The sequence below is a fragment of the Vanessa tameamea genome, chromosome 8 (assembly GCF_037043105.1).
Source record: "Vanessa tameamea isolate UH-Manoa-2023 chromosome 8, ilVanTame1 primary haplotype, whole genome shotgun sequence".
In the NCBI taxonomy this organism is placed as follows: domain Eukaryota; kingdom Metazoa; phylum Arthropoda; class Insecta; order Lepidoptera; family Nymphalidae; genus Vanessa; species Vanessa tameamea.
This window is the reverse complement of record NC_087316.1, coordinates 1,843,846-1,857,673: the sequence shown is the minus strand read 5'-3', so window position 1 is coordinate 1,857,673 and position 13,828 is coordinate 1,843,846. Positions and strand designations below refer to the sequence as shown.

At 33.4% G+C, this 13,828-nt stretch overlaps 1 protein-coding gene across 1 annotated transcript; it reads right to left on the bottom strand.

The window, feature by feature from the left end:
- Positions 1-9,125: 9,125 nt before the first annotated feature.
- LOC113396308 (sin3 histone deacetylase corepressor complex component SDS3) lies at positions 9,126-13,795 on the bottom strand. Its single transcript, XM_064215655.1, has 7 exons — positions 13,422-13,795; positions 12,866-12,929; positions 12,530-12,667; positions 11,380-11,557; positions 10,610-10,826; positions 10,179-10,387; positions 9,126-9,461 (listed from the first exon to the last, which is right to left on the bottom strand). The coding sequence occupies exons 1-7, from the start codon at positions 13,582-13,584 to the stop codon at positions 9,369-9,371; spliced, it is 1,062 nt and encodes a 353-aa protein (XP_064071725.1). The 5' UTR covers positions 13,585-13,795; the 3' UTR covers positions 9,126-9,368.
- Positions 13,796-13,828: the final 33 nt, after the last annotated feature.

The following is a 13,828-nucleotide window of genomic DNA, read 5'->3' as shown; positions in this document are numbered from 1 at the left end:
ACTACGAAATTATATTCGATCCTGTATCGCAATTGGCAGGACATTTAATTATGTTTCAGTTTGACACAGGTGCTTGGCACTGAGTGTGGCCCACCATTGAACACGGCGCGTCACAACGCGATGGAGTGTATCCAGATGTAGTCCCTGGTGGCGATTGTTGGCGGAGATCTCTTGCTACCGAGTTTGTTTAATGGATCTCCACACAGCACCTTATGGAGTGTGAAGTCATTCCTCCATGGTCTTATTCTGCGAAAGTGTCATGTCACACAAGGAGGCCGCTGAGCGGAAGCGTCAGGAGAGTGCCTCCGCTGACCTTGTCCGCGAATAAGACCGGGGAAAAAGTCTCAGAACTATGCGCTCCTTTACTATTCATGAACTATTAATTTTCCACACTTTTCAATTAGGACGGAGATATCATCCAACATGGAAAATCGATAAATATTATCAAAGCTCTCAATAAATATACGTATGACATATTAAATAAATGTAATACATATATCACTGTATTAAACTAGTAATGTTTCAACGGCATAATAAAAATAAACGAAAAAGTAAAGCCTCAAATTAAATCATTTATTCATTAATTACTTCGATTTTTTAGGCCGCTAGAATCCTTGGTTGTTCTAATTTTTGCCAGATATTTTTAGCCTTTATGGATAATCAAGACCTGATTTATTACTTAGCTTTTGGGTCGAGAGTACCGCCCCTGAAAGTATTAGTCAGTCATCGCTCAAAATAATGCCCGAACTGTGAATATGATAAAAATTTGATCACTGTTTATGTCTCCAGTCGCAAAAGGAAAATCACCAAACGTTATGCAGCAACAATCTGTTAAAAATATATGTATAAAGAACAGCTAAGACACGAGTCTCAACACAGCGCAACTTGTATCAGCCTCCTAAAGATATAAGCTACTTGGATTTAAACTTAATTTATATCTATGTCATTGATTATAACTTCACAATAACTCCATCGATAAGCTATTTATCCAGAAAGCCAACTAAATTTACCTTTAACTTACAAAGAAATTTTAAGATTTTTCAGACTTAGACACCAATTTAAAAAAAAACCTTTTGACATATCAATCGGTACAAAATAAATCTTACAAATAACAATTATATTTGAAATCGTAGCAAGTGACACTGCAGGACGCTGTGAGTGTATACACAACCGGCACTTTTCCATGACATTGTGTAGACCTTGCCTAATTTAATGTCTAGATTTTAAAATATGCACTGGTTGGTTTCGTTCCTAAAACACGATTTCACACTTTCATTATCTTGGTCAATTTATTATTCTCAAATCTATTCTAATAAATGAGGATAATTTTTTGTTTTTCGTAATAAGTACCTAACTGAGAAAAAACAACTATTAAACCAAAGGATGCAGCGTTATAGCTTGGTGTTATATAATAAGTAGCATCGCAGTTTAATCCGTTATAAATTTTGACAAATTACTTGATATGGGAGAATTTCATGTTCTTAAAGATATTAATGTTTTGACAACTTTTCAATATACATAGTTTTATTTCCATGTGCAGATAAAAGTAAATAGGTCCTACAGTTTACACCTTCGCTCATAGATATTGTTTATAGATGTTGGTACTTTGAAACCTTTTAATTATTTTACTGAAAACTTTACTGCGACCTTAGAGTTGAGGAACTTAAGCACGAGTTATTCTATTGTGGTTATAGAGATGGAGTATTCGATATTATATTACAAATCCATTAAGCAATTACGGAAATGAAGCAAAGAAATAGTATTAGACATTATAACTAGTTTTTAGACGTAAGGGTATTTTTTTTGTTGAGTATTGATTATTTTTTTTTTTATTATATCGGTAGGCGGACGAGCTTATGGGCCACCTGATGATAAGTGGTCACCACCGCCCATAGACAATGGCGTTGTAAGAAATATTAACCATTCCTTACATCACCGATGCGCCACCAACCTTGGGAACTAAGATGTTACGTCCCTTGTGCCTGTAGTAACACTGGCTCACTCATCCTTCAAACCGGAACACAACAATACTGAGTACTGCTGTTTGGAGGTATAATATCTGATGATATTTTCTATCAAAAATAAAATGTTTTCTCAAAATTAATAAAGACAAATAAAATTATGTATATTTTAATATTATAAAGTCTTCCTGACCGATTCCTGCCACGACATCTTATAATACACATATAAAAGTAAATAGACAGTGTACGTACTGCGGATGGGACGGAAAATCCCACATGACTGTAAAGAGACCAGATGCAGTGCCTATATATTGAAGTACTAGTGAAGTACTTTTTTTTCAACCCTACTTTAATAGTACTCAAGACTTTTAAAATACGTACGCAAATAATCATGATTAACTAGGGTTGTTATAACATATTTATAAAAAAAGGTAGATTAAAATAATCCAAGTCCACGAGTCCTCTATGACCAATTCATCTGGCACCTTAAGAAGTCTCGGAATACACTGGGTTGATACAAACTTCTTATTAGCGATTTGATCTGTGCTTAGATGATGATGATATCATCCTAACCGATTTCGACCATGGCGGCTAATTTTAATGGAGACTAGCCAACTATGCAAGACATATTATAGTGGACAAGTGTTTGCGCAAACACAGGTGCGGTCTCTATTCCTTTACTCTTATAATCCGGTCGGACATCAAACACGACGACGGAAAGAGTTCAGACGACACGGGAGTGTACACACATCCAACTCTCAGACTCCGGGGTACTACTGAGATTTTACGGCGGAAAAAATTAATACATTTTTTTATCGACACGACCGCGTTTGAACCCTGACAAACGACTTTGAATAATAGTGCCTTGAGTTTAGGGACAAACACCTTTAAAACTTGTAATCTGGATGATACACAATTATACTGTTATAATTATACCTATATATAGGTTCAATATGCTGAGACCGACGATACAAATATAATGTCGGATATAATGATTGAATAATTTGAATATATTTAAATTTGCGTGGGCGTCGCCGAGCAACTCTATAATGTTTTTCTAAACGTGATTTAATACGTTAGGTATCATAATAATTGTCAAGACATTTCAATAAATTGTTTTAGATGTTGTTTTTTTTGCTTGACACAAGAAAACTCTTGAATGAAGTTATGATCTTTTCCAAATATTCCTCATATTTTAATTTGCTAAAAATTTCCGCTGTGTTTTATAGAAAGTTTACGTTCAAGGAAAGAGCATCTATCAAGTGTCTACTGACGGAAGGAGCTTTGATTGGTAGCATCTACTCATAAGTTATACCGCGATCGTAGTTTGTATCGTATATTATTTAAATGTCATCTTAACAACAAAGCAACATCATAATAGCTGTAAAGATATAAATTATTGAATGCCAATTAATCATCTGGCCTCACAGATTAAGTCGACATTTAGACAGACAATTTATTCTCAATCAATAATATTAATGTAAAATAATTTAGATAACTAAATCAAGCAAAGTGTATGTACACATACTTTGCGGTTAGACTTAGAAAATTTTGTTAGTGACGCCACAGTCAATAAATACTACACAATTTAAAAAAATCCCTAAATTTGCTGCCTTAGGCTCAAGCAGCTCGGCCTACTGGTAAAGTCATCTCTATATATTGCAAAATTTAGAGTCATTAACTTTTCTGTGGGGTGATGTTATAGGTTTCACACCAAGATTCAAGAAAGCGTGCAAACTGCTGTTGTTGCTAAATTTTTAAAATATTCAGGAGTATTCGTTTGTTTTTATACAATTACTGATAAGTTCAGATTAAGCTTATTAAAGCTTAATAAATATTAAACAAAGAAATTTTAAATCGGAATATACATGTTATATTACAAGAAAAGTTTTACCGAAGAATGTGGATGTCCATAAGACAAAGGTGATTGGCATGAAGGCAAAAATTTCAGATGTTATATTGGATGTGAAGTGTGATTTTATACCTAAAAGGAGTTTATGACTTGAGAAAGAGATATATGGAAGGCAAAACTAACCCATTATTGAAAGTATCTTAATACTGACAGTCAGACACTATAATATTAGCAAAGTTTTGACACCATAAAAAATAGTAACTACATTTTTTCAGGCGCTTTACCGTCTTTTACGTTATCTATACTAATATTATAATGCGAAAGTAATTCTGTCAGTCTATCTATCTCTCTGTTTTTTGCTCTTTCACAACCAGACCACTGAAGCTTGAACCCCAAAGACGCACGCAACGAAAATCACTCACTCACTCTTTAAATTGGTATATAACAATACTGTAAGTATTGCCGTTTATCGATATAATATCTGATGAGTGAATCATCCTCAAAACAGAACATTCTAATATAAATTACTATAAATATCGCGGAATAAGTTATGAATAGTTGGTACTAGGCTTAACAGCACTACTAACGTCAGTAGACACTTGCTATGCCGATGGAGGGAACTTTGCTTTTGCAATAAATTATTCAAATGGTTCAATTAGCACACAAAGTGGATATAATGCCCAAAAAGGAGATCTTAATAGCCTCTTAACCTTTCTAGAAGTATTTAATAACAGCCACATACGAGTAATGGTGTCAAGTAGTAAATAGATTGATACTACCAATAGGCTATTTGACAATGCGAAAAATAAAGTGTCAATTATTGTAATCAGTATATATTATGAGTTTAAAAATGGTTATTTATTAACGAAAGTTGAAAATAATAATTAATACATTAATAAATAAAAATATATAATAAATAAAAATGCATTTTTTTAAACGTTTGTCACGTGACACGAAACGATCCTGATTGGTCGGGTTTATGATGACGTCACCGACACCATTACAGTGCCATATTGCCATATTTAAATATGGAATTTTTAATTTGATATTTTTTAGCAAATATGTACTAGAATTAAAAAAACAACTTTAGGTTCCTTAACTTCTACTAAATAATATAAAATGGATTTTAAAAACCAGTCAAATAGCCAATTCTATCATGAATGTTCGACGGATATTGATTGGCTAATTATCATTTGTCGATAATTATTCTGGCTTTTATTCATATGTATATGTCGATACGTAAAGTTCCAAAACACCTTTGAATGTACGCTCCTCGACAATTTGTAGCATTTTTTTTTCTACAGTAATTTTATCTTAACAATCTCAGAACCAGTCTTCAACTTTTTGCCAATTTAACCAAAACCGCTAAAGCGGCGCCGAATACGCTTTAAAATGTCAACAAGATTAATTAATACGTTGCCATAAAGCTTTTAATCAACGTTCAAAGCTACATGATGTCTGATTTCCTCATTCAGAAAATGCATTTAGTCTAGAGAAGTAATATAAACTTCTTGTTATGATTTATAAAGTAACCTTTTATAGCCTCATAAATATTATAAATAAACAAATAAAACGCATCGTCCACGACTATTAGGAATCTATGTACAGGAATAAGACACACATGCAAGATAACAGGGGGCCATTCCTACTAATTTATAATTCCCCCTCAATTATAATCCCGATTCTATTCTGATCCAACTTCGACTATATAGTAACAGCCTGTAAATTTCCCACTACTGTGCTAAGGCCTCCTCTCCCTTTGAGGAGAAGGTTTGGAGCATATTCTACCACGCTGCTCCAATGCGGGTTGGTGGAATACACATGTGGCAGAATTTCGTTGAAATTAGACACCTGCAGGTTTTTTCACGATGTTTTCCTTCACCGGCGAGCACGAGTTGAATCATAAACACAAATTAAGCACGTGAAAATTCAGTGGTGCTTGCCTGGGTTCGAACCCTGGGCCATCTCAACTCAATCGTGCTTGAGGTTCAATTCTATTTATTTATTTCGGTTACGTTATCATCTGTTTCGAAATAAAAGGCTACATTCTTTTTTTTTAATGAGAAACTTCATAAAACGAAAATGATACAAGCCACCTGGAGTGACCACTGTGCTAACCGGTTGTCTGCTACAAATTAATGACTTTGTGTTTAAGGCTACAGTTTTTAGCCGATTTAAAAAAAATGAAGTAAATTATCAATTCGTGTTTATTTATATCGAATCGGCTATGTTTTTGTGCATGTTACGTAATAATGTTTATTGCGAAATAATTTTGATTTGTTTTCATTTAACAGGTTTTAATTCCAAGCATCTAAGCCGTCCTTTGCGCCTTTAAAACATATATACATATATATATATTTTAATTTAGGTTGTCCGACCGGCAAATGACCGACCTCATGGTAAGTGATCACCACTGCCCATGGCCCTGGCGCAATTATAACCATTTCTTACATCGCCAATGCGCCATCAACCTAGGGAACTTAGATGTGCGGTCCCTTGTGACTGTAGTTACACCGGCTCACTTACGCTTCAAACCATAACACAACCGTATTTATTCCTTGGCGGTAGAATATCTGAGGAGCGGGTTGTACCTGCCCAGACGGGCTTGCACAAATCCCTGCCATCAATTGAAGTGCAAAGATTCTACTAGAAAAGGAAATTTAATTAAAAATGTCATTTTAATCTTTGTCAAGCAAATGCCGAACCGGCCAGGATGGTCAAGTTTGTGTATTTTCATTTCCATATTTCATAAAGCGCCTGATAATCATTGCGTTGTACGTCAAATCTCATTTTTTTATACATACATTGTTTTAAATAAGTCGTTTATTCCATAAGTGAGTCTATTTATATATTAATTACTCCTTTATTCATTTGAAAACTGTGAATAGCCGATCTTCATTATTATTATTATTATCAGGAATACTGTCTTGCTAACACCATCACAATTTTGACGTTAGATTTACAGCAAAATTACATACACAACTAAATATGAAAATTATCACATATACAGCATGTCAATTTCCCACGGCCAAGGCCTTCTCTCCCTTTGATGAGAAGCTTAGGAGCATATTCCACCACGCTGCTCAAATGCGGGTTGATGAAATGATGATTCAGTGGAGCTTGCCTGGGTTTGAACCCGCAATCATCGGTTAAGATGTATGCTGTGTTCTAACCACTGGGCCATCTCGGCTGAATACAAATAATCAATTGGTAGCAAATAAAAATCACAAATGCATCTGTTGTAATACATATAATTAAAAGATCTTGTTCTCAAATATCGTCTAAGATAATAAAAACATCCATATCATCTCCTATTTACAATCACAACTCATTTACACATAATAATTAAATCACAAAAATTAATAATAAAAAATAAAGGCGCCATACAAATTCACATCATGTACAATACGCGTCATTTGATCGGTATATTACAATATTTATTTACAATATTTACAATAAATACCGTGAATTAGGGTAAAGACACATAATACGCATTATCTCTTGTATTAAGCTCAAGTGTGAACCACACTTTATACATACGTCATACATTTCATAAATAAAATGTTATGGAAACATTGAATGAAGGTGCAATTTGAATGCACCCACACAGCAGGACAGTTGCTTAACACACTTTGCAATTTCATATTTAAACATAAAAAGGTAATGCTTATCAATGATTGAATCGAAACGAAGGCCTTACTGAAAAATTACATGTGACCGATTGTAAGTAAGCAATTAGTGTATAAATAAATCAATTAATAATCAATTCTAGACTGTACATTACTAACTTTCGTTTCGTAAAACGTACGTTTATTTAAAAGTTACTGTACTGTGTTAATTCTGTCATTTGAATACAAACTTCTAAACATAATAATTTCATTTCATTAATTCGATGACTCGTTATTAAATTGTATCTAGAGACAGAACTGCTGTTAAATAATGTAATTCGAATTTTGTAAAGACATTTCATAAGATGTATGAAAATATGTATCAGGTACTGTCGCAATAAAAAGTTTCTCTTTAAAAATCTCCATAACTTTCATTACTGTTTCTGAGACATTTCTGCACAAAATGGGGAAATATGTACACTTAATATATTAAATCGTCCATAACCACTTCGGCCGAAACCTATTTGAAGCCAGTTTAGAAGAAATAGTTCAATATGTCCACAGTAACACTCCGTTGTGACAAAACTATACAGAAACCAGACACAGGACCAACGGCTTTCTGTGCTTACTCAGGCATATGAGTAACAGTGACATCTTCACTCAAAGCTTTTGAAATGATTGAAAAAAAAATCTTAAATAATTAAAGTTAACCCTCACTGGATTTGAACAGCAATCCTGCCCGGTAGCTGAACTGTTACAGGCAACCTTCAAGACTAACAAGGCATTAACATAATACATATGATATTATCAACTCTATGTTATGTATATCTTATCATCATATTAAGGTTTAAGTAGTACCAATTTTTATATCAAAATATATAAATAATTGTATGTCATTATACTATTACAAACTATTCCGACGATAATTATTATAATTGTGATGTCAATTCCTCGTGAAAACTTAATTAAAGTTGAATAGTTAATAACAATAATAATAATATTCATAACATACTTTATGTATAACATTTCATGTGTAAATAAAAAAATATATATTCCATTATGAATATTATATACTCTTTACATATACATCACAAATTCTTAATACATAGTTCAATGTATATACTAAAAATAAAATAATATGCACAGATGTGTCTTTACCTTATGTAAAATGAGAGTCAGCAAATAAATATACACAATTCATAATTTATTAAAGAAAATACCCTATATACGCGAATGTTTTTAGTTACCAAAATAAATGATAGGGGAAATGCTGTAAAAACGTATTATATAAAATGATAATTATATATATATATATGTCATATACAATCTGTTGCATTAAAAATATATATATATATTTGAATATTTGTGCCTCTTTTTTAAACATACTAGATGTACCTGTTTAAAGAACTTTTTTATATTCTTATATAGTTGATCTTTGGTTCAACGCTTGTGTTTGAAATGGAGATGTTAATAGCTTAAGATTGAACCTAGGACTTGCATATTGTTAGACAATACAAGTACCATTGAGCTAGATTAGCTTCAATTTTGTTTATGTACTCATTAAAAATAATAATAATACAGTAATGGTCGATATGGAATAAAACTAATAAAAAGAGAAGAGATCTAAATATGTAGTTGTTACCGACAAACACTGTCAAAAAATTATCTAATACTGTACAATGAACAAATACTACAAATATATTGTTATTATTAGCTCGAAATAGAGTCATTGAAAATGCAGACAGATCATATGACAATATATAAAAATATTGCAAATTAATTTTTCCAACATGTCCCCATCATGATTTCGTTTAAATCAATGTGAGGTAAATTCTTGGCACTGTACAACCGTGTAAAATGCATCTTAATATTAAATCTAGCGCGTGTACTAACAACGTACATGTCACCATACGTACGTACGATCAGAACTATTCACTGAGCACTGAGTTACGAGGCACGTCTTTTTAATGTCACTTTACCGCGTGTTAGTTGAGATACGTATATCCTCACTCGCTCTAAGTTCGTTTTCTTCACCCATATCTGAAAGAAATATAAAAAAATAAGTATGTTTAATATACAGTATTAGTATTAATAATTAAATCAAACAAAATGTATACGTCTGAAATGATGGTTATAGGACTTTGACCACGAAAGATACTAAAAAAATGAAATTAGAATATAGTGTTGTGAAGAAAATTGAGCGCCATTTCGTCTATGAATCACAGACATGATACATTAAAATCAAGTTTCATTAAATTTGACATAATGTCAGTAGTTCTTAGAATTTGATCCTTATTAGCAACACTATTGAATGGTGTAACAATATAGTGTATTTTAAAATAAATCAATGACTTTGAATCCTGGTTGTAAACATAGATTTTTTTTTTATTCCAATTATTATTTTTTGTTTACATCAAAATGGGGCCTGAGAATATTTTTTGCTATACCTCATAGTTATGAACATTTTTATTGTGTATGACTATTTTTTAAATGTTTTAGGTGTTTAATAAAGGGAATACATAAACTAGTATCAAACTACTTTTCACTGCTTTAATTAAACTATAATAGCACAGTGTAAAAAAAACTACCAGTGCCTTTGATGTCTCGCAAAGTTTCCGCTTTTCACTATTGCCGCGTTGGACTCAACCCCACTCTCGTCCCGCGGTCCCCACACGGTTGACCCGGCCAGCGTCCATTGGCCCCCCTGGTAGTTTATCTTTACGCTGTAATGTTAGTGTCCAGACAGTCCGTTCATACCGCGTCGTCGGTGATGGCGTGGATGTGCGCAGGGAAGCGCGGCAGGTCCCGGCCCTCCACGTACACGCTCTGCCCGCGGTGGAACCAGCGCCGCTCGTACAGCAGCTTGCCGTCCTCCACGCGCGCGTCCGCCTCGCCCGCGCCGCCCGCGCCCCCCGCGCCGCCCGCGCCGCCCGCGCCGCCGCCCGCCTCGCGCGCCGGCGACTCGCCTGCAACGCGACTCCGTCAGTACATCATACCAAGGAATGCCCTAGTCGGTCCCCTGACAAAAGTGGCAGGGCTTAGTCGATTGAAAGGACTCGTATGACATCCATTGTTTGAAATGGGATATCTCTATTTTCATCTGCTACTTTGTCTAATTCGTACAAATAATCTGATTAATATTTCTTTAGGTATGGTATAGGTGGCGCATTGAACATAATTCAACTTACAGCTACTGGAGTTGAGATGTTTCCGGGGCTGCGCGAGGTGCGCGGGGGGGTGTCGCGGCGGCGGGGAGGCGCGGCAGATGGCGCGCAGGTCTGCGTCGATGTCGCGCTCGTCCAGCTGGAACGTGAGCGTGGTGGCGAGCGGCTTGCGGCGCTTCTCGGGCGCCGGCGCGGGCTCGTTGGCTCGCCTTCGCAGGATACGTTTCATTGGCGGCTTGACCTGTGAATGATATTTTATAATCGATTTAGATTTTGTACTTATTTAAGAAAAACTTAAATAATCTCATTTATTAGAAACAATATTAACAGACCTTATAAAATTCAACAGTGAATTTGTAATTTAAAAAATAATTGATATGGTGTTTAAGTTCAATAAAATTTATAATAACCTTTTATGATAAAACGGACAAGAATTTGTGCATTATTTTTATTCAAGGAATGCCTTGTTCTGTCTGTCAGTATAATTGACGAAAAACAGACGTTTTTTATTATTATAATGGATTAGGAATTGTATGCTTTGGACTTGAAGAACTTGACCTTGCAGCTATTGTTACGTTTTTACACAGTCCACTTATTTCAATTTGATATACTTTTTGACCGAGTCGAATCAACGAGAAACTCAGTAATTTATATTTTACATTAAAAAGTTACATCATCAAATAAATGCAAATACATTTATATATCCTACAGGGACTCAATAAAGTTTTCTGTATCTCCACTTTTTTTTTTATTCCATTTATTTTTGTAATTGGAATGTTAAATATATTACTCACCTCTATTGAGTCTCCGTTGAGTTCCATACTGTGCCTCTCGCTTTCAATCAATTTCCGTTTCTCTTCAAAATCATTCAACAAGTTTTCCCTTAACTCTATCTTCTTCTCCTCAAATTCTTTTGCCGCTGCTTTCTGTTCCGCTATGTATTCTCTCTCTACAACTTCATACATATGATCTCTATAAACAAAAATTTTGAACATGAAATGTTTGATTTTAATGGGAATGAAATAATAATTATTCTCTCAGTGAAATCAATGAAAATAAAAGGCTTTAATATAGAATCTGCGTAGGTGATAGGGTAATAAAAATACTAATTGAATAATGCCTTAGCTTGCGATAATTTATTCGAGTAACATTAACTACACACTTAAACAATTATTTCTACTTAACTCTCCATAACGTCATCTGATTTCAGTATTATGTTTATTTGTATAATTTTATATGTAAGTTTTCTTGTATGATTATAATTAAATCATTTTTATCTAAAATCTATATATTTTTCCTTTGCACACCTATAAAATATATTTCCAGCAATTAAGGTTGACTGGCAAAGAATATTTTGAACATTAAACCCGCCTAATATATAGACTACATATAGTTTTTACAATAAAAAGTTAAAAGGAATGTCAAGTGTAAATATGCAGTGTAAGTGGGTAATTAAAAAATTCCTATCTATTTCATACCACTTTCCAACCCATAATATGTATTATAGAGTTGCATTTCTTGGAAGGAAATACCTTCATTTTCTTTTTAAAATAATGTTTTGGGCGATCAAGTTGTCACCCTCCTAAACCCGTTACAATATGAGATAATTTTCTGTGTATTGAATCTAATGTAATCACCTTTATCTAGGTGTGTATATACATTTTTCTGTTTACAGGGTATATACAAATAAATTTTTATATAAAAATATATAGATATTTAAATAACCTATATGGTTCATACTATTTCTATATATATTTATTTATGATAAAAACTTGCGGACCTTCTTTTTACTCATTATGTCTACAACATTTGCAAAAAATATGAAAATTAACCTGTTTACATATGTTTCAGTTTTCATAGGAAACATTTTTGTGATATTTTTTTGAAAATCAACAACTTCACAATTCTCTTAAATAAATAAATATTATTTTAATACAATCTTACTTGTATATCCTGTTAAGACGTAGGCGTTCATGCAGTTGGTGCTCCAATCTCTTCACCCGTCTTAAGAATTCTGGATGTATATTCTCCTCTAGCTGCTGTAGTTGTTTCTTCAGGTTAACAAGCTTGTCTTGGTACATCCTAGAAAACACAAGATAAATGTTTATGTTAGTATGTATTGTATATGGTAGTAGTTTGTATAATAGATATCACATTTATTCTAGGAATAAAAAGTTTTGTAATGTGATTTCTTGATATGATTTTCTAATATTTTAACAATCATTATATTATATAGCTAAAGTATATTTTACAAATAGATAAAACAAATACAAAACTTACTGTTCCTTGATTTCGAGTGGTTCATCATTGTTGGGTATATCTGTTTCACTGGCCTCTTCTGTGTCTGGAATTTTAAAGTTTCTTTTAATTACCATATTAAATGAAAAATGAAAGTCTGTTCTTTTTTATTTTTGGAAATTTAAATTTGTACCAATGGATAGATACTGTGCCATAAATAAGCACAAAAAACTTTTGATTCACGAAATCTGTTAAAAAACAAAATTGTGAAAAACTTAGTCGAAATTTGACAGCAATCTATAAATTTTTAATTTAATTTTAAAGATGTTGAAATAAAAAAGCTGAATTGCTGACACAAAAAAAAAGACTTTTATTTGGGCAAAGAGAAAGTTGTCTATCAGTACATGAATTACGTCACGGACATACATCACGAAAGGCGGGAATACAGTTTGATAAGCAATAATTAATATCTAACCTTATGACGATTACGCAATCTCTGTTTACAAGCACAATATGCGTGTTCGTCAAGAATAACAAGTTTAGACAGGTGATATGACGCCAAAATAGGATAGCTACGCAAGTTATAAACAAAACATACCTTCATCACTGTCATCCATTGGTAGCTGCGGTAATGAATCTTCGGGATCTCTATATTCGTCTAAATCATCGTACCCATCATCTTCAAAGTCGTACTCATCCCCCGGCCCCGAATATGGTGATCCTTGGTAAGACATAGTCGAGGTAACGCGTAACAGTTGCATACAGATTGACTGTAATCACCGTTTCAGAAATATGCTTTAAGCACGCGACGGAAAATAGATTCGTCCAGTAATGTATTGCAACTGCTGCTTATGTCACTCATAGAAAGATTTTCCTTTTAAAGCAATTACTTTCTTCAATGAAACAACGAAACTGGATCAAAATGATCAAATTGAAGTTGTTTTACGTCAAATTCGACAAGTTGAAAAAGCATCATAACCCTACTAAAAAATAATGATATCCAAC